Source organism: Oenanthe melanoleuca, chromosome 2, assembly GCF_029582105.1.
Source record: "Oenanthe melanoleuca isolate GR-GAL-2019-014 chromosome 2, OMel1.0, whole genome shotgun sequence".
NCBI classification, from domain to species: Eukaryota; Metazoa; Chordata; class Aves; order Passeriformes; family Muscicapidae; genus Oenanthe; species Oenanthe melanoleuca.
The window spans coordinates 82,372,670-82,394,165 of record NC_079335.1 but is presented as its reverse complement, the minus strand read 5'-3'; the positions used below and the strand labels follow the sequence as shown (position 1 = coordinate 82,394,165).

Here is a 21,496-nt window from a genome sequence, read left to right as displayed (position 1 = left end):
AGCTATTGAATTTCTTCTCTGTTCTTATTTTAAGTAGCTACAATATTGTTAAAAATGCACTAACAAATACAGATGCAGATCCCTTTCAACTAAAGCATCAAAGAAAACGAGCTCCTCTGATACATCTCACATCAGTTTTTGCTTCAGCTCCTCTCATACACTCCTGTCAAAAAGATGTCAGTAATGATTTAGATCCTGCTAAGAGAAAACACACCAGCTGTTGTGAACAGCAGAGGTGTTAGGTTTGCAAAGCATTGCTGTGACCATTTGTGCATTTCCTTCAGAGAAAGCCACCTTTTTGGAACAAGAAAGAGTGCCATATATTTCTGTGCAATCTTAGTTTTTGCGAAAATGAACAAATATTTATATGGCATTGGAGAGTGTCTTAAGGGGGGTAGGAAATTTTAGACTGGAAGTTGGTGAGAATTTTTTTTATAGAAGGCAATTAACATATATAAAAACTTATGTCTTGGTAAAGCTTTTTAATCACTTTTTAATTGCATTTAAATTAAGTCATCTTTAAACTGAACACAGTGTATCTACCCTTTTCTCATGTTCTTTGTCACTGCTGTTGAAGTTCCCAGGGGCATTCTCCTTGTGTTGTTTCATAATGCTTTATTCACGTACAGGAACTGTCACCAAAAGTCAGTGTTGGCTGGGAGCTGCAGGGGTGCTGCTGCTGCCTTCCCCTGGAAGTAGGATAGATGGCAACTGCAGCAACTCAAGTCCAATGTGATCTAACATTTCTTTGGGTTTGTCACTTTGTGAGTGGCAGGCAGCATGGTGTGTTAAAGGTTGCTTATGCAGTCAGCCGTCTGTTTTGTAAGATGTTGTTTGTCTTGTGCAATGTAAAACTTGGCAAATACAGATGCCATGGGATGAAGGGAGGGAGGAATGACACATTCTTCTTTCTCTGCCACTGGTGCTCCTTGGGAGACAGCTTGCATCCAGGGCATTGCTGCAGACATCTCTGCATCCCACACACTGGTCAGGCAGCCTCTGCTCAAGGTCTCCTGTCCCTGGAGGAGCTGAGATCAGCCCTGCCCTGCCCTGCCCTGCCCTGCTCTGCTGCATATACATTGTGCCTGGGAAGTCCACAGCTTCTGCAACCGAGTTAATGAGGGTTGAGTGAACACCCTGCGTTGAATCCAGCCTGGCTCTGTGCTTGTGGTCCAAACCCTCCACCTGTGGGTAGCTACACACTGCCTGCAGCTCAGGCAATCTAAACACCCTGATGGAGTTGAGCAGTACCAGGCCTGAAATAGGGATGGTGTGTTATTCATTTGTGCTTTACAGGAGCAAGTCAGGCATGTGGAAAGTAAAGAGGGAAGGTTGCACCTTGTGTTTCAGCTGGATTTTGCAGGAGAGGTGCAGCTATATTCACTTTTTTCATGCTATGCCTCTCTGTGAGGCTCCATAGTGTATCTAAAGGGTATTTTGCCTGGCATCAGTTTTGGCACTATCCTGGTCTTTGCGTACCAAGTGATCATCTGATCTAGTTTTGATAAGAAAGAAATCTGTTGTGATTAGATATTTCCCTATCAAGATAGCTCCATCCAGGCTATCTATTGAGGTCAGAAATTAAGTGTGCTGCTGCACATCTGGTGAGGTGTTGTGCTGGCTGCCTGCCCTGGTGCCACCCTGACTGCTCTGTCAGCTCAGCTTTATGTCAGTGCTGAGGCAACTGACTTGACACTTATTAAATGTGTTAATTAAATGGTGGGCTAGCATGTGTTTAAAAGAACTCTCACCAAGCTGATGATGTGTAGAAAAGTACCTCTGAAGGAGAATCTGTGTCACTTCACAGGTGTATTTTAGAGTAATTTCTGTCCTGATGTGCTGTTGGGGGAAAATAATACTATTACTCTGCCATTGGAGATTCAGTCTATTACTGTTTTCTTTTCTTGGCAGTGGATTGGATTTCTCTAAAGAGGAAATTAGATTTTTCCTTCCCTTTCACTCTGTCTCTGTCCTGTGCTTACATCAATTGGTGGTTGTCTGTGTGCTGCAGTGTGTGTGATAACCTTTAATTCCACGAGCTACTTCATTTTCTGTTCCCTAATCAACTAAATAAAGTAAATAAAGTATTTACACATTATGCTTCTTTCCTTCTGGTGACAGCAAAGGCAAACAAGATGATGTACTCCTTGTCTAAATTCATGCAGGAGTGAGTGCTGGCTTAGCCTGGGCTATTTTGGCCAGGACTGAATCAGAAGTGTGCTAATTGAGAGATAAGAAGTATATGTAGCCCATGGGTAGGGCTTGCACCTCTTAGAAGTTTGTGTCTAGTAACCAAGTGGAAATTTTTGTGTATAAGCAGATATGCTGGATTTTACTTTCCTTCCTTCCTAGCAGCCAGCTGCAAACTTGTCTGGGAGTTATTGATAGTTTTTCTGTGATTTTATCCGGTCAGCTAGCCAAAAGCTAGCTTGGGGGCCATGTTATTCTAGGGTATCCAGTGAGATGATTTGTTTACAGCAGAGAGCAAATCCCTCAGAGAGTGTTGGAGGAAGACAAGGTCCCAGAGGTTTGAGAAAGCTTGGTGGGAATTAGGAAACACAGCAGCAGCAGGGACAGGGTCACCTCCCAGCAGCCTTCAGGATCACTGTGACGGAGGTGGCAGAGCTCACGGTGCCAAAAGGGTGACCTCAGGGAGCACAGAGGTGCTGAGACGTGCTGGAGGTGCTGAACAGCTTGGGAAACTAAATACTCTTAGAGGTTTGTTTTCTTTCCTTTTGTGCTCTGATGAAAAGCAGAGTCCAAATGCAAAATTCTTTCTCAGGGTCACATCTTGAGCTTCACTTTCAACAGAGCAGAGCAGCTGCTGGGGCTGAGGCAAACACAGACTTGGTGCTGTAGGCTGTTACTGCCACTGGGAGTTTCTGGTGTTCCACATCTTAAACCTAAAGCTATGTTGCCAGAGAATTCTTCTCAAATATGAGTGTTTTTCATCTGAGTCTCATTTTTCCCCTCCCTTTTGAAGCAGAGGAACATCTCAGAGGGGTGCTTAGATGGAAGGAATTAAGAGTATTGGGTGTGCAGTAGTATGGGGAAACCTGACAGAAACTGGGGAATTTTGTTTGGGGTTTTTTTTAATATAATGTGCAACTGTGAGTGTGAATCTAGAATCAGACTGTCTCCTTGGGGATTTTTTTCAGTGTGAATGCTCCTGGCCAGGCTTCAGGTGCTTTGTCTTGGCCATTTTCTCCAAGGGATACTCCTATATAATTACAGTCTTGGTGTCTCACAGATGGAAACTGGGCAGGGAGAGATCACAAAAAGGCACAAAAAGCTGCTACCTTGTGGTTTCAGAGGGGGCTGAAACTTGGGCTGCAGAACAAGAATTTCTTTGTGTTTTGGGTCTGAAGATGGGCGAGTGAATGCTAGAGTTGTTCAAGCAGTGCAAAGCAGCCTCTTTTTCCTCTTGATATGCTATTTGCAAATAACTTCTTCATATTTTTTTTTAAATAGAGATATTTGCCTTTCATCCTTGTGCAAATTTTCTGAGAATAAATGTCATCCTTTTAAGACAAACAAGAGGGTTGCTGAAATCTGAAACAGATCGTTTACCAGTGTGCAAGTGCAAGATGGAGTGAAAAAGGACAGGATGTGGCTCTTAGTCCCTTCATGGCAGTGACAGCTTGCCTGGTGGGATTTGGAGGAGGTGGGCTATGCAGGGCCATGCTCTGTGGCTACATGAGCTGATGTTAACCTAGAAATACTGCAGCTCTTCCCATCTGTATGTTCATAGACTGCTCCTACCATACCTGCAGGTAGAGAGGATGGGAAAAAAAAAACAGCTGGAAAGGGGAGAGGACAGCATTTCAGATGTCAGGCTGTGGCATACTCACATGATTTTATCTCGCTTTCCCATTTCCTCTTTTCAGAAGAGGCTGCCTGAAAAACTGTTGTAAAGGATACCAGCCCAATTAGTCCATCCCAGTGCCAGGGAGAGAAGCTGTTAGCAAAGGCATTTTGTCCTTTCTGATGTAAAGTCCTTGTACTGCTTGTCACCAGTGCCAGTTGCATTTCTATGGGTTAACCTGTCTTCTGACCTGTGGTTTTGCCATGCCTCTCTCTGCTGATGCCCAGGGCAGTGACCCCCAGCACAAGGCAGTGGGGCTGAGCCTGGGGCACTGCAGAGGTTCTCCAGTAGCTCCCTACTCACACCCCAGCAAGCCTGAGTGCTCCTGGGCACAACATGTCTGGCCCCAGGACCTGGTTCCCACATTTCCCAGCCAGAGGTGCAATGTGCTGTGCAAGGAGTGTCGTGTGTTCAGTGCCCTGTGCCTGGGATGCCTGTGGGGCCCAGGTGTGGGTCACACCTGCAGTCAGACAGCTGCCCTCGGGCTGGGCTGGGCTTGCAGCCTGGGGAGCAGTTTTGCCTTAGGGGCTGTCTGGGTCCAGCTTGTTTGTCCTCTGCTGCTGAGTGCCCATTGACTGTGAGAGAGTCTGTCCCCTGTGTCCTGTCCCCAGCATGCCTGATTTCACTGCCCCAGTACTGCTTTGCATGCAGGTTTCAACTTGCCTGTATGATCACTTGCCTAGGACTTAGGGAAATTTGGTATCTGAGCTGGATCTGCTGCTCTGACTGAGTGCATAGAATAGAAATGCTGGGCAAGGAAGCAAAATCCTTTACATGCATGTCTCCACACAAAATTAACCAAGTAGAGCAAATGGATATATCTGGGAGTTTTTGGTATTGGTGATAATTTCTTTGATTAGTGTGTATGATGAGGGTTTGCTCCACAAAGTAATTGAGATGGAAACTTTTTTATTGATTCAGAGAGCTGGAGCTTGCTTGCTCGATTTGCCATGGGTGGGTAAAGCTGATCTGACTCTTGTAATGATTTTGTCTGAGTTGGTAGTTTTGTCACGTGAACTGGGTGGAAATTGTTGCAGCTGCAGAGACTTCATGCCTGAGTGCATTGAGACCCCAGTGTGAGCATCAGCTGGGTGCCTTTCCTGCTCCTGGGGCAAGGCTGCTGCCTTGCTGCAGAGGTGGGAAAGGGTTGATTGATAGATGCTTGCTGAAAACTGCAATGCTGAATCTTTTATCATATACAATCGAAGCCAGATATGTTGGAAAGTCAGTAGGCTGTCCAAATATGTAAAACATTTCAACAGAGATGTGGTGCTTCATATGCTGCTGGTGTTGCTTGAAAATCAGGCTCACCCAGCTAGAGCAGGGGTTATTTTCTTGTCATCTCCAGCTTTTTTAGAGGAAAGGGCAGAAACTGATCATATGCATGTGATAATCCAGAGAAGAAAATAGGTGCTAAACAATCTCTGAAGTTATTTCCATTCTATATAATTAATAACTGCTGCATGTAGAGTTTTTTACTGTCCACCAGTGACTTAATGAAATATACTTTTTATTATTTTCTCACCTCTTTCTGACTTTATATAAAAGTTGAAATCTTGGCTATTTTTATTTTTACCTGATACTAACCTGAGCAATGCAATTGAAATGCCAAAGCCTTATGTATCTAATGCAGACTTCCCGTTTCCATAGCAACAAAACTCGACCTTGTACTTAATGAGGGAATATTGGAGTGTGAGTAACTGTGACTTTAAGGTTTAGAAAAACAAACAGAAGCACTTTATATTTGGAGATTAGAGAAATAAAACGGAAGTGACCTCTTTGCATAGAATAAAAAAAAATTTCCTAGTCTTGGGATACTTCATTAGTGAGAATGAAACCATATTAATGTCATAAGGAGCTCTGTGTTTTAAGCTTGTTTACCAAATTAAAATGTAAAAGCTTTTTATAGCATGTGAGAGACTTTGAGGGCTTTTTCTCCCCCTTTCATTTCCAAAGCTGCTGTGTTTGTGGTTAGGATAATGAAAATTTGGGCTGCCTGACAACAGATACGTTTTCCCTTTGTATTGGCAAAAATCCATTAGTAGTTTTTGCACTGGCTGAAAAAAAAGAGAGCAAAATGTGTGGTGTTTAATCCTACATTTCATCTACAAGCTAGCTCCTGGTCAGTTAGTTTAAATCTGTGTTGCAGTGATAAATGCAAACTGCAGGTTAGAGAGTGAATGAAGGAACAGCTGTCATCTCTTCCTATTTTCTTACAGCTTTTCAGTTAAAATTTTAATAACCATTAAATTTTAATTTAAAACCACCATAGGAAAACACCCCATAGAAAAACAACAATGCTGACAGCAACATATCACGAATGTTTGCAGGCCTCTTTCTGTATCAGCATTCCAACAAGTGCTACACAACATTTGTGGCAGGTTTGTTGAGCTAAAGCATTAGTCTGTGTAAGTGAATGTGGGCAAATGGGAAATGTGAAATAGAGGCTTCTATTGCAATCTTACTGGTGAAAAAATTTCCAGAAGCCAGTCCAAATTTTGTGTTTGCTATTTCTTCTGTGACTTTTTAAAATTTTGTTGTTAGGCTGTGCTTCTGACTAAATTCATCTTCTGACTGAATAAAGATAGCCAGAATTCAGGGTTTGAGGAAATCATTTGATCTAGTGAACTAAGTTTTATCTACTCACTTGTGACAAGACAACTGAGGCAACCAAAGATGCCAGTGATGGTGGTAAATAGCCCCACAGCAAAAGGAAGGAGGGAGGGCGGATAAGACAGAAGGGAAGTTGGCTTGTTTGAAAGTTGATCAAGGTAGGCTATTGGGAAGCACAAACCCAGAAACAGCACACTCAGCAAAATCCAGCTTGGCATTGGCTGAGTTGGAGCATATTAATCTGTGGGCAGGTGGCTTCCCATCTGAGCTGGGAGCCTGCATCCTGCTGAGAGCTGTGCTCTTCCTCCTCCCAGCAAACTCTTTGGAAAGGCAGGTGGTGTCTCTGAGGAGTGTGAAAAGGCATGACCCAAGATCTTTGGCTTGTGTTTGACTACACATTCCCTTTTAAAAATAAACACCTTATTATTTGGTAAAATGCTTCTCTAGGTAGAGACTGAAGGAAATCTGGCAGGTATGTGGAATTTGCAATGTTTGCACCACAGCTGTTAATGGGCTTCTCTAGTGCCTAAATTTGGGAGTAAGCAAAATTTATTTGATTCTGCATAGCTTTGACCATAGCTCCTGCAGGACATGAACTCCCTTAAAGTTTCCTAGCGATGCTCAGGATGTCTTTGCTGCTGGGGGCTGATTGTCTGTGTGCTCTGTGTTTCAGGGATAGAGCTCTGTCCTCCCGGGCACCGCTTCATGATCACCATGGTGGCGAGCTTCATCGAGATGGCAGGGCAGTTCCTCATGCCAGGGCTGGCTGCCCTCTGCAGGGACTGGCAGGTCCTCCAGGCTGTCATCATCTGTCCCTTCCTGCTGATGCTGTTTTACTGGGTGTAAGTATTTCTTCCTCCTGCCAACAAGCTCCTGATGCTGGACTGGGGAGATGCTCCAGTGTTGGGAAGTGTGTGTGCTTCACAACACGTATGAGCCTTTCCTTTTGTTATTCCATTCACCTTGTGCAAAGGCTTGGCTTTGAAATAAGAAAGAATAGCTTTATAATCTTCTGTAGCATGCACATATTCTGCACCCTGTGGCACGGTGGGCACTTGGGAGATAGTCCCCTTTCACTGAGGTGAAGTTGTACTTTGTTATTATTCTGACTGTCACTTCCCCTTTCAAGATTAAACTAAGTTCTTGAGAGGATGTATCCCAGCCTAGCTGTTGTCAGATTGACATGGCTCTATTTTCCCTTAATACCTGTGTTGTGGCTCTGGGCTGACACTGTTGGTTTCTTTGATCCAAGAAAAGTTGCAAACAAGATCTGTCAGCCCTGGAACAAGCACACTTGGATGTTTTGTGTACGTGAGGTAGTCAGGCCTTGAATAGACTTGATTTTGCCCAAATTAGCACATGTTATGCTGAAGTCTGGATGGCTGATCTGTGCCAGGCAGTGCTCAGCATTGCTCCTATAAGGAATTCCCCACTCCTAGCTGGTCCCACTCTTCTCTGTCTGAGACACTGTGGTGTTGGTAGGGCTGTCCTGAGAGAAGCAGGATGGCTTTCACCTTGGGAATAGTGCCAGGTTCATCTTCACCATGATTTTATAAACCTTCCAAAAACTCTTTCTTTGTTGTTCTGTCTTAATAGTGACACGCAGTGGTGGCATGAGACAACAGAGGCTCATGAGAGCAGTGTTGTACAAAACCATAACAGTAAGAACACTAACAAGTCTAAAATATTTAGTTATTGTACACTGAGAAAAATGAGGAAAAAGGCTACTACTCTATGGAGGACTGAGCTTGCTGTGTACCGTGGTGAGCTAGGCTGCTGGTTGTAATGCCTGACAAGTTACAGCTTGTGAAAACTTGTTACAGGATGTAGCAGCTGTATTTTTGTATTAACTCCCTACTGAGCCCTCCTGTGTTGAAGGTAGTAACCCTCAGTGGGGATTTCACTGCTTATTCCCAAGGCAGACATGCCTCAGCATGGGCAAAATGTGCACTCAGGAGAGTTACAAGTCCCTTGCAAGATAATGTCAGCAGAGGAGGCAGGGGGTTACCCCTGTATTCCAACCTACAGCATTTAAATAGCCTGATCTTGACATCCTGATTAATAATGAAGAAAGTTTATGTTAATCTGTGATGGAGTTCTTCCCTCCCTTACCTGCTGTATGTTATACACATGCTGGTCTGCCCCAAAGCTTCATGTAGTAATGCCCACCAGCTGAAATACCTGATGTCCACCACTGGATAAAATGCAGTATCAAACAGAATATTTACAGACATTTGTGTCCAAAAGCATGGTACACTAGTATGGAGATGCCTAATGAACATGGGGGATGGCATGGAGAACAGGCATCCCTCAGCAGACTTCTGGAGGCCACACGTTTTCCAGGTGGCTTTGGTAGTGTCTCACACATTCCTGTTCAGAGGTCATTCCTGAGTGACATTAAAAGGGATGGGAAATGCTAAAAATTATTCTGTAATCTGAAAGAACTCTGTGGTTTTTTTTAGCTGGGAAAGGCAGACAAACCAAGGAAATAAGTCCCCCTTATATATTGTGGAACATAGCAGCTTGATAAATAGTGGTAATAGCCTGAGGATCAGGATTTGTGTTGCCCAGGGTTTTTGCATTTGCAGAAATGAACCTTGGTTGGGATTTAATTATATTGTCAGTACAGTCTGTACTTTTCTCTTAGGCTTTTTGCTTCCATCTGTTGCATATTCTCTGGGAAGTGTTGCCATTTTATTACCTCTTCCTTTCCTTCCAAATGGAACGTGGACTAGCAGCATGTGTTACAGATCAAGGAAGAAAAGTAACTGATTGGTAATAAAAGAAAAACTGGAAAACTGCACTGCTTGTTAATTCCCCATCATGTACCCAAAGCAGTGAGCCTAATAACAGATGCTGCAAATAGCCCCTGCACTGCCTCCTCCTTCCCCTGTACTCTCTTTGCTTCCATCTCCTGCTGTGAGAGTGCTGTTTGCCCCCCCCCCAGGGCTGGGGCTTAGCTCTTCCCACCTTTGTTTTGTTCTTCTGTGGGCCACATGCACATGGCAGGCTATACAGTCCCCAGGAGGTGCATGGCTGAGTGGCTTGGGAAGCTGGGAGCAGATGGGGAAAAAGGGAGTGGCAGCAGATTTGTCTTGGAAGGATGGGCAGATGGGCTTGGATACAAAAGTGTGGAGCAGATTCCCCTACTGGGCTCTTAGGTAATTCTGGAAGGGCAGAAAGGCACCCATGTAAGCCAGGCAGGGGTTTGTAACAGGTGTATAAAGACAGTTTAATAGAAGTTAGACTCCTTTCAAGTGTGTGTGTTTTAGAGCCATAAGAGAAGGGGAGCTTCAGTTACACAGAGATTTATTTCTTCTCCCTTGAGCAAAGGAAGCTCCAGACAGGATGATGCCATGAACGTCAGTAAAGGCATCAATAATTTGAAATAAACTCCTGCTTCACTCTAACCAAAACTGAAGAAATGGGAAGAGGTGTCTGCTTCTTTCTTGATGCTTTAGGTAGGATTTACTTGCATCATGACACAAAGTTGCAGTAACTGGGTTTGTTGACCTGAGGCAGACCCCTGATTGACAGCACATTACAACCTTTCCATGGGCATCTATTTTCCATCCATCTGCACAGAATCACAGTTCTTCCAGCTGGATGTGGTACCTTCCTGGTGTTTGTCAAGGATTCTTCTCTCAGGATTTCTCAGTCTTAAGATCTTTTTCCCCAGTGTGCCTTCCAGTCATCCCCCTCTCGTCTCCCAAGCAGCAGAAGCTGTGGAACAGGAGATGAAAGTTTAACCCTACCCCAGCCCCTGCTCTTTTCCTTGACTGTATAAACATGGCCCTTTCCTTGCTGATAGAGGAGGTACCAGACTATCAACCAGCTATGTGAGGAAAATACTGAAAGCCAAAGTTCAGCAGGAAGGAGTGCATGCATTGGCTGTGGCTCACCAGGGACACACTGTCTGCACACCCTGGAGCAGGAACACTGAGGGAGCTTGGTGTACTGCTCTAAGGGAGACAGGAAACAAAGGATGCAGTGACACAGAGGGATTGCAGTCAAGCTCTGTTTAGAACAATGCAGCTGATGGGAACTGTAAGCCAAAGGAATGACCCAAAAGGTGAGCAAAAGCTGAACTTTTTCACATTAGCTCAAAAATATGTATTACTTTTCACACCCCCACATATGCTACTGATGAAGTCACCCAAATTCCAACCTAAATATGAAATGGCATCTCCTGTAACTTTACCTTTTCCCTTCCCTCAGAGAAAACGTTATAAATGTAGCTTCAGTGAGGAAGGAGTTCAGAGAAGACTTCACCTTTGTATTCTGGGACCATTGATGGGCTGTACCTATCTCCTCTCTCACCACCTGTTGTGTACGACTTGAACACTCAGCAATACCAAGTGCTTCTTCAGGAAATGCAGAAAGCAAGCTTGTGTTTGTGATCATATTTTTAGTCATCTCACAATTTAATGCATTTGTCAATGGCTGTATTATTCATAGTTCAAGTATTATCAGTGTGTGCTTCCACAGACAGTGCATTTATCACCAGCAACCCAAGAACCTGCATTCCTGTTGCTCAAGAATGACACTTTTGTTTCTGGCTGTGAGATTTATTAAATGTGACTTCTACTCTGGCCATGAAAGTCCATTCAGTGCAACCAGACTTAGTGTGCCACACTGTTTGAGAATTTGAGACCATGGGAGCTGTCATTGAACATGACTGGACTGATGACCTGGACTCAGGACAGCACACAGATCTTTAAGTGTCCCTAAGGAACCTCTCACTGCTCACACTGAGTGATGGAGTACCTGAAAGATGCTAGACCTAATCACTTGCAGTTTTAGAAACCTGCAGGAGCCAGAAGATGTTGGGACAGGTTTGTCCCCAACCTGTGATGCCCATCCTCGTGGCTCCTTTCCTTTCCCTACATGTTAGTGGTCATCACAGGACTTGTTGTTTGGAACCTCTAAGCACTCTGTGGAAAGTCTAAAACTTGTAGGCTGGTGGCTGAGACTGTACCCTCTCCAGGGCCAAGCATGCAGAGATTTTTGCATTCAGAAAATTCTTAGTACTTCAAAAAAATGCTTTTTCTTTACAAGACTTTCTTCTGGACGATGTGCCAAATCATCTGTGCAGCACAAGAGGTAGTAAATAAGCTGTCAAGCTGAATGACTGTCATCATAGCTGTTATATATTTTTATTGACTGTTATTATTTAGATTGCAGTCTACCTGATTTCTCTCCTTTTTATTTCTTCTTCCAAAAATACTTTCTCTGTCTCAGTTGGAGGCTTTGCTAAGGTGTCTTCCAAATTGTATCAGCCCTAAGAGATAGTATGATAATGGTGCAATTGACTGCTTAGAAGTACAAGGACTGGCCAGCATCCACAGCAAAGATCAGTGCTTTGTGAAGGAAATTTGGGGTTTTATTATTTGAAGTTAAAAGTAGTTGTTACATTTGTTTTTAGTAAGATCTTTTAGAGGAGCAGTAAAAACAAGGTCTTAGCATGAAAAAAAAATTACTTGGAGTGAGAGCTGAAAGTTTTCATGTCTATAGCAGTATGGGAGGTTTTGTGGGTTTGTTCTAAGAGCTACATATTTCTTTTGCTTTTGTATTAAAATAAACTCATTTGGAAAAAAAGGAAGAGTGACCAGCTAAGCTCATTAATCTGGTTAATATCAACAGTTGAAAAAAAACACCTGGATGGAATACAGACTTTTTAAACTGTATGCATGTATATATTTTTAAGGCAACTAACAAAATACTGTCTTTAGTAGGGGAAGCTTATCATCCTAAGAAGTAATTCTTCTCTTTCATCTGTCTCTGAAAGAGAACCCAAATTACTTCTGTCAGCTGTTTTCTTTCTTTGGTCTGAATTACTGTGTGTGAACTGCACATTTCATTCACTCCCTTCTTGGCAGCAAATGTCTGCTGCAGACAGTGCTGCCTCTTCCTCTCATTTCTTTCAAGTTATATTAATGGACAGAGCACCTGTAATGTTATAAAACTCAAATGTGTTATATTTCCATGTGGTAAGATACTTCCTCTATGATTTGTGAATCAGGGTAAATGAAAGTATCATAATTTTGCACATTCTGAATCTGTTTTCCCTTTTTTTTTGTTTCATAAGTTATTCTTCTGTATTTGAAATAATTACACAGTTTTTGAGTGGTTAAATGAGCAGCTAAAACTCTACCAATTCATCCTCTGACAGAAACTTGGAAGCAGCCCTAACCTGTTTTCCCTCTTTAAAGTATTTTCCCAGAGTCTCTTCGGTGGTTGATGGCTACACAACAGTTTGAGGCATCCAAGGAGCTGATCCTTCAGTTCACACACAAGAACAGGATGAGCACAGAAAGTGACATCAAAGGAGTGGTGCCTGGTGAGTTGGACAGACAACTGCAAATCCCCCAGCTCTTCTTGAAAGGCTGCACGTGGCACTACTGCCCAGAATTAAATTATCTGTTTATTGCCTGTAAATCATCTCATTCATTCATTCATTCATTCATTCTGCTTTTCCTGAAAATCCATTCCAAACTCCAGCACTGTGTTACAAACTACATGGCCTGTTGAACAGTCCTAGTAATTATAGTCTTGTCTTGCAGTGCCGTGTGTCTTTAGAGACATCTCTTGAAGAATTTTACCATGGCTACAAGAGTGTGCCTTCAGCTCTGTGTGCCTCTGGAAGCTGTGTTTTAAAGGAAGCTGCTTGCTGGGATCCTGCCCATCACCCAGCACTTACTCTGTTGGTTTGGAGAAGCAGCAGCACTCAAACCTCTTATTCTAAAGTGCCAGACCCATGGGAAACTTAAACCACATTAGAGTTTCTCTTTAAAGCTTTGCTCCAAGAGTGGTTTTGCTTTCCTCTCCTGCATCATCTGAGTGATGCTGCTTTAGGGATGGGGGATTGTTGCAAGTGACAGTGGTAGGGTGCAGTTTTTGCTTGACAGTCTAAAGTATCAATTCCTTGGTTTACTGCTGCTTTTAGAAAGAGCTGGCTCCACCAGAAATGTCACTGAAATAGCCAAGATCCTGTCTTGAAGGTTGCTGTGCAGAGGAGACTCTGTGTGTGTGTGTGTGTGTGTGTGTGTGTTTGTCTAATTACAACAATGGCAAAGAGCTGTCTGGATCTTTGTATCACCAGAGCACCTGTCAGATTTGGTTCAGACTCCCCTTTTCCTTCTCACAGGCTTGGTTCTGCCCATAAACACCCATTTTGCACTGTCATTTACAATCTGTATCATACTACCCACTTGTCAGAAAACAGTGGAAACTTTTCCCCCACTTTTCCAGCACTGCCTGCTCTGACCCCAGGGGCTGCAGGGGAACTTCAGCCAGTAGCTCTGCCAGTGGGTAGAAGTGATGCTTCTGCACTTGTCTGATCCTTGTCAAAGGTCTCTGGGATTACTGTACTTTCTGTCAGTCAGTGTTAAAGGTGTCAGTCAGCCCTGGAACAGACTTAATCCAGGATAGAACTGTCACCATTAACATCAGTGCCTAATTAATAAAGCAGTCTCCATCAGTGAGGAATGTAAAGCAAAGTTCAGGATCTCTGTTACACATACCCAGGTCACTGATGATTTTTGGTGCAGTCAGTGCACTGGTGTTAATTAGCTGACTTGCATGTAATTGTGTGTCAGGGGTTACAGTTCCTGGATCTGCATCACACAAAATGTCTTTGCAGTGTAAATGCCATTTTTCTGGTCAAGTTCTGAAAAGCATTAGGGGTGTGTGAGCCATCACCAACCTGTTGATCTGCTTCCCACTCCTCATTTTTGCAGATCTTCCTCAGAATAAATGATGGATCTTGAGAAATGATGGATCCCTGAGCCAACAGTTGGCCTTGGAGTTTCCTAACCAATTCCTAAATTTGGCTTTTGTCAGTCAGCTTCTTGAATTTGCAGATGAAATAAAATGTATTTTAGGAGACAGAAGAGAACTAATTACCTGAGTTTCCTTTAAGGAAAATAATAAAGACACAGCTGTGTGTTGGAGGGATTTATTTAGGCCATGTATAATGATATTGCCCATGGAGAAATGCTAAATGTCAAAATGGCTTTATGACTGTTATTTGTGACTGATTACTTTTCTCAGCAGTTTCACGGTAGGAGTACACTCCTGTTTAAGGAAAGGACTCCCTTTCATGTGAAAAACCAGCATTATTTCATGTCTTGATACTGTGGATCCTCTGACTGCAAATACATTTAGATATAGCAGTTGTCAGTACAACACCATTTGCATTTTATAAATTATTCAGAACATGGTCATTTCTGCCTCCTTGTTGAAGACAAGACTGTTGGAGTTTATTATTTCTTCCCTCACTTTTCTCTTTAAACTCTTTCTGCAGCCCCACACTTAGGGCTTTTCTGATGCAGCCCTGGAGGGAAGCTGCATTTCTGCAGTATGAAAAGAATGGAATGAGATTAACTACAAACTACTGAAGAAAGCCCCACCTCTCACATTCTGGATGCACGGGGGTGTTGATGGTCTGAGTGAGGACAGGAGAACAGTAGGATTCTTGGGTTAAGAATGTGATCAAACTGCAGCTTTGTATTTTGCAGTGGGTTAGGAAGGAGGAGGAGACCTTTCTCTGCTCTTGTGTGCTGTAATGACATGCCCATAGCTGCTCTAGTATGGAATGGGTAAAAAGATGGTCCTTGTCTGGGAGAAAGGATACCATTGAGCCTGGTGCAGATATCCCTTGTTTTCCCTCGATTCCATTGTTGAGCTTTCCTATCTGTGTGGAGGGATTTTTGTTTGTGATTTGTTTTATTCTTTGTTTTCCATCTGAAAGAGCTGGAAACTGTTTTGCTCTAGTTAGAGGCCATTGTGTTGCTGTTTATTATTCCTCACTGCATTGTTGTAACAGCCTCCTGTGATTGAATTACTCCCAATGCATTTAAATGATAAACTGCTCACCTGCAGTCCCTTCCAGCTGAAAATCCCACTGTGATTTTACTCATACATACCAGTCAAATTAGTGTATCCAATATAACAGATCATTACAGGAGTTACAGGAGTTTCATATTTACCCATTTTGGCACTTGATGAGAGTTCCATAGTAAAAAGAAGCAGCATTCAAGAGGACAAAGTATTTCTGAGATGCAAGAAAATTTAATTTTGAACTGCTCCCCAAGCAATGAGCTGGCTGATTTTCCTTTCTGAAGAATCACACCATTTCCACTGCCTGCTGAAAGCTTTTGCTCATCCATGTGGCTACACTGCCTGTGGTGGAGAGTGCCACTAACCATCTATAGGGCCTCTTTGCTCCATGGGGAGGTAGCCCATGCGTGAGATGGGGGGGAAGAAAAAAAGGAAGCAAATTTTATCTGCTGTTTTCGACAGTCCTTTGGGTTGGAGTGGTTGGCAGTGCTCTCCTGGGAGATGTCTCTAAAGACAACAATTAAAATCCAGACAGTGATCCAGCTGCAGCTGAAAGGTCCAGCAGCTGCTGTAGCAGCCCCTGCCAGGAGCAAAGGGGGGTGGGCAGATGTTGGGCAGTGCCCAGCCAGCAAGAAAAGTGGGAGTGTGCTTACATGGCAAACAAAGTGAGACAAGGGATGCTAACAGGAGTCTGGAGTGTTGTAAATTTACATTGCCCTTATCTTCAGTAGCCTATCCCAGGGCTGATGTTGGTTGCATAAAGGGATATTTTTTTCCTCATCAGCTTTAAGTGGCTTTATTTTTGAGTGCTTGGTGTACCTTGTGATTTTGGGCAGGAATAATTTGCCTTTATAATGAGATTTCTGGCTTTATGTGATTGCATTTTCTTCTTTAAAGCTTAAGAATCATAGATGAATTAGACCTGGTTTAAATTACCCCTACTATGTTTCAACTCAAAATTTTACTAGTTGACTTTAAACTTTGCTCTCTTTTAGAAATAAAGGTTTAAATCTGTTTTTGCATCAAGGAAATTATTTTTATTCAACTGTGTCTTGAGATGTCATTTTTAAAACAGGCTTGCTGAAATTTGTTGACAGATGTTTCAAAGCATTACCCAAAAAAAGTCAGCTTCAGTCATGGGCAAATTAAATATTTTGATAATATTAATTCAGTACAGGTTTTTTGCTACCAGTTTCTCCAGAAGCTTTACCATCTCTTCCTTGTTCCCCTGTAGAACAAGAACCAAACATACATTTCAGTGCAGCTGCTGGACAGTTATTTTAACCTTGGTGTCATAAATGCTAAGGGAGTATGGGGATTGTTTAACAAACAGGAAAAAAGAGTGTTCAGGGGAATTGGAAATCCTAAAGCACCAACCATCCTTACACCTTTTAAAGGTGTGTTACACTTTAGGTGGCTTTCATTATATTTATAGAATGCATTCTTTTTCTTTGTGTGGGGTTGAAGGGTCTTTTTGCCTGGTTCAAGGGAATAGATTGTCTCCTGCAAGCTGACCCAGCCCTGCTGTGTCTGTGTGTCCTGGGAAATGCTCCATTTGAGACACTGCTGCATCAGCAGCTACCCAAGTGTCACACATGATGCTTCCAAGGAAACCTCTCCTGTGTAGTTCTCTTTGGCTTCCCCTCTGTGGGGAGACATTTCAGGTGTTCCTTAACATGAAAACAGCTGCTTGGCCAGGCTGAAAAACAAAGCTCCCTTTTTGCTCATCTCTGGGTGGAAACACAAACCAGAGGTGCTCCTGGCAGAGAGGTTATAGCTGTTCTTTCCCAAAATTCCCTTCTAAGCTTAGAGAAGTGATATTGATGTAATCACAAAAGGTGGACAGCAAAGGTAAAGCACCCAAATAGATTCCAGCAATTTAGCATGCAGGACACAACATGGAGAAGGTGAAGGGGTACAGTGGTGATAAATACTCTGTGTGTGTATGTGTGTGGGTTGCAGTTAGGAAAGCTGTGGTTTTCAGGGAGTTTCCCTCTGGAGAAAAAAATTATCTTTCACCTTTCTTGCTGCTGAACAACATGCTGCCATTACTTTTCTTTAAACATAAGCTATTTTTCTGTTTTGTTTTGCTATATATATTTTTTTTTTCCTAAGCATGAGGCTTGAATCTATGTAATTATATGCATTTTCCCTTTCCACTTGTTAAATAGCAGAGGGAAAGGTGAAAATGCCTTATGTCTGAAAGTCAGTCTCTTTCAGCTTTACTCATATCCTTAGGCCATCACACCTATCACTACACTGCTGGTCTAAAGCTTGTGGTAGACGAGGTGTGTATTAGCTGGAGAAGAAAAGCAAGTTTCTTCTGTATTATGGCTCCATAATACAGGTGATTCCATGTGATAGTGAAGTACAAACCTGCCAGATGTTCTCCTTTGACAGATCCTGTTTCTCGGGTGTTTAATGGTGCTAAACTTAAATGTTCCATGCAGCTCTCACAGGGTGGTCAGGTAAATGTGAGAAATGAAGTTAAAACACTTCAAGGTTCTGCTTGAAGGCTATGTGTCAGCCACAGAGATTTCTATCTCAAAATTTAAAAAAAAATACCCAGCCAGTGATTTCTGTTGTTTTCTTGTATGTTAAATAAGTTTCAGGAGAGTCTGAGTTTCTCCTTCTGGGCCCCTGTTGTGCAGTAGCAGGAACTGGTGGAGTCTGTGCAACTCTTTCAGGATGTGCTGTACATGAGAGTGATGAACAAGAATAAAACTGGTCAGTTAAGTCCTCTTTCTCTGGCTGGCTGTACAGTAATGGAATAGGAGAGCCCATGCATGCCCTGACTGTGTCCTTAGCTGAGGTAGTGCTGATATCTGAAGTATCAGGTTTTGGAGGGATCAGGGGAAAAACGGTGCACTCTGCTGAGAATGTGCCTTTTGATGCCACTGGGAACAGCCAAATATGCTAGGAAATTTAAAGGGGAAAAAAAAGGAAGAGGGGGTTGTCAGCCTCTATTTCAGTTTGAATGACCCTTTCTCACTAGCTGAGTCCTCTGCAGGCTCTCGCTGGCTGCACTCCAGCCTGTTGATTTGTGCCCCGCTGGCACACTGGCTCTTTGTGCTGCCTATCCTGCCAGAGGAGCCAGCTTTGCAGGGCAGGGACCATGTGCACAGGGCTGGCAGCAAGCCCTGCTGCTGCTGGCTTTTCCCCAGCCCAGGGGCTCCAGAGAGGAGAGAATTAGTGAGTCCAGATGTGCATGTAAAGGGTAGGAGGGGAGACCTCGAGAACCAAGTGGAAGTGGAGAGCAGTAAGAGGGGACCAGTGGCCAGAGAAGAGAGGAAAGAAGAGACTTTTAAAAGTTGTGGGAGCAAAGACTACAGAGGGGACAAAGCAAAGAATAAGAAGGGGAATAAGAAAGAATAATTGGAGGGTACTTAGAGTGGCAATGGAGGAAGAACATTCTATAGAGGAAGAGCAGAGGAGAGCTAGAGCATGGAGACCAAAGGGGCCGCAATCATTTGCTTCCTCCTCCTTCTAGAGCAAGCTGTCAGGCCCAAGGGTTCAGTCTCAGAACTATTTTGCAAAATCCACCCCTAAAATGTTTGCTTCACCCGTCCCTGCTGCCCACTCACCTGCTCAGCTTGCTGAGGTTCCCTCCAGAGCTCCCACAGCAGTGTGTGGCTACCTGCAACCTCCTGATGGCCACAGCTCCACCCAGGGACACTGGAGCTGCTCTTTGTGTTATTGCTGATAATGTTAGAAGAATGCAAGCATTGACAAGCCATGCTCTGGGAAATTAAAGAAGTCAGGTTGCCTGGGCAACCCCTGCTTGGCCTCCTGGCACTAAGGCATGATGGTACAGCCTTTAATAACATGATTACAACCTATTTTTTCCACAGGGCATAGGATGGACGAATCAGTGCATAGGATGGACGATGATGTGGGAATGAAGCTGTTGTCTGTTCCTCATTTGTTGCAGAATTTGGAAGGTGTGTAGTGAATGAGGCAGAGGGTTGCAGAAGGAAAGAGGACAGTGTTGGGAAAATGAGGCTGAATACCTCCTGAAGAGCTGTACTCATTCTCTGGGTGTGTCAGGGATGTTCTTGTACAATGGTGGAGATTTCCCTGGACTCAGGACCTTTCAGTGCTGTCACTAATCACAATTTCTTCAGTGTCCATCTCTAGTGTGTGATTCTGGGGCTCCATTGCAGAAAGATGGGAGCATTTATATCAGGGGTTTACAAGGGGTATTGCTGCCTGATTTCTTCTCACTCTGGACACAAATCCTCTCTATTTTATCTACATGCCTGTGAAATAGAAGTAATCTTTGCCCTTATACTTACAAGAAGGTTGTAGACATGATTTCATTTGAATTTATGAAATGCATGTATATTATGACAGCACTGTAGGAATGTCTCTAAGGAAATCTATGACTTTTTGTGCTCACTGGGAAGTTTGGATAATGAGGCTACATGTTGAATGGGAAAGGCAGAGATGTCTTTAATATCTGCCCCTTGGATGACTGCAGTGAACATTCTGGGGGAAAAACTAATGTGTGATCATCTAAATGCTGTATCATAATGCATATGGGAAATTGAAGATTGCAGCAGCAACCTTATGTGTGACTTTTCGATCTTTTCTGAATGTAATTAGAAATACAGGATTGAAATAAATCACTGCAATCAGTCCTTAGCTGTTATAGTCCTGGAGTTAGAGTTGCTCTCATGAAAGCAGGTTCATATTAAGTGCTATTAGTATTTATGTCCAGTGCTTTTGTTAGAAGGCCATCCCAGTCTCCATATTCCTCTTGTACTGCAGGAACATTTTAGCATTCAATTCAAATACACTATAAGTGTCTGGGTTTGTTCTTTTTCCCCTTTCCCATTTGTCCCTGTCTGTGCCTATCTTATATCTCTTTTTCCTCGTGCTACATGAGAAGAGAGCAGAGCAGCCCTATTCCTGTACTGAGATGAAGTTCTCCTCTCTCTCCTCTCTTTTTATAAATGGGCTTGCCAGAGCTTTAGTTTCCCAAATACTGATAACCAGAACTGTAAAAGAATTCCAGTATTTCATTGTCTGAATGGCAAATACCTCATGGCTGCATTAAACTGGTGCCACATAGTCACTTTTGTTCAAGTAGTACATAACCAAGTCCAACATAGGTTTTGCTTCTCCTCCACCAGAAACATTCCCCTTAATCACTGAGAATTTTTCCTTTTATTTCACATTTCCGCTTGCTTTTGCCACACACTGGATCTCAAGCTCACCCAGTTCCCTCTGAGGACATTTGCATTGTACTTACCTTTGATAGTAAGGTAGTGCCTCACTTTGTCACCAGCAGACCTTATTGGTTCATTTCTGAGGTTTTTGCCAAGCTCCCTACTCAGGTTATTAAACAAGATTTTATTTTTTTTTAAATAAGAAGAGTCATCCCACTACTAATGTCCTGCCATCCACCTATGATTTCTAGTTTTCTATCCCTTGTTGCTCTCTGCCCATCAGTCAATACCTCATAATTTCTGTGTATGGCTTGAGAGCTGGACAAAAGTCCTGGAAGGTACAAATAAACCTGTGTACCAGTAACTCTGCCTGCCTGAGAATAGATTGCTTCACCTCTGTGTTTCTGACTGGTCTACCTCCTGCTGCAGAGCTGTCATGCTCCAGGGATTGACTGAGTCTCTGTGCTAGGCTTCCATAGATCTTTTCACGTTCAAAGAGCTGCTGACAGTATCATTTAGTAGCTAGAAAAATCCAAAAGAAGTCCATCACCACAGGACACTTGTCATTTTAGACAATTTTTCAGCAGCTTGATTTGGGCTTTTGTCAGTTTTGTCTGTGCCAAGTGATGCAGAGATGGGTGGCTTCTTCTGAAGGCTTTAAAGATATTTTCTGGTTTTGAAAGGCATGTTCCTGAAATGCAGAGGGTCCCATGATAATTCAGCAGCATTGCTGGTAGGGTTCCCCTTCCCATGAGACTTTTAAAGTCTGCCAGTGAATAGTTCTAATTTCCACTGAGATATAAGGAGTTAGCTTGTTGACGGTTTTCCTGCTGAGTCCCTGAATAGAAAGCCTAGAGTGTGTGTGGGCTCTGGAGTATGGGAAAACTTATTAGGGACTGCTGAATAAATCCATAGGAATATTTTTATATTCCACACTCTCCCTTTTGGTAAATCCAAGCTGAAATATTTAATGCAAATTCCTTCTGTACTGGTGATTTGAGTGTAA

At 43.1% G+C, this 21,496-nt stretch overlaps 1 protein-coding gene across 3 annotated transcripts in view; it reads left to right on the top strand.

The window, feature by feature from the left end:
• The window catches only part of SLC22A23 (solute carrier family 22 member 23), a 105,585-nt gene that overhangs the window by 63,325 nt on the left and 20,764 nt on the right, over window positions 1-21,496 (top strand). Inside the window, exons 4-6 of one of the 3 annotated variants that reach the window (XM_056483420.1) lie at window positions 7,152-7,320; window positions 12,691-12,818; window positions 19,171-19,260. In XM_056483420.1, coding sequence (XP_056339395.1) covers window positions 7,152-7,320; window positions 12,691-12,818; window positions 19,171-19,260 — 387 coding nt within the window. The other 2 variants (XM_056483422.1, XM_056483421.1) reach the window with 2 other exon arrangements.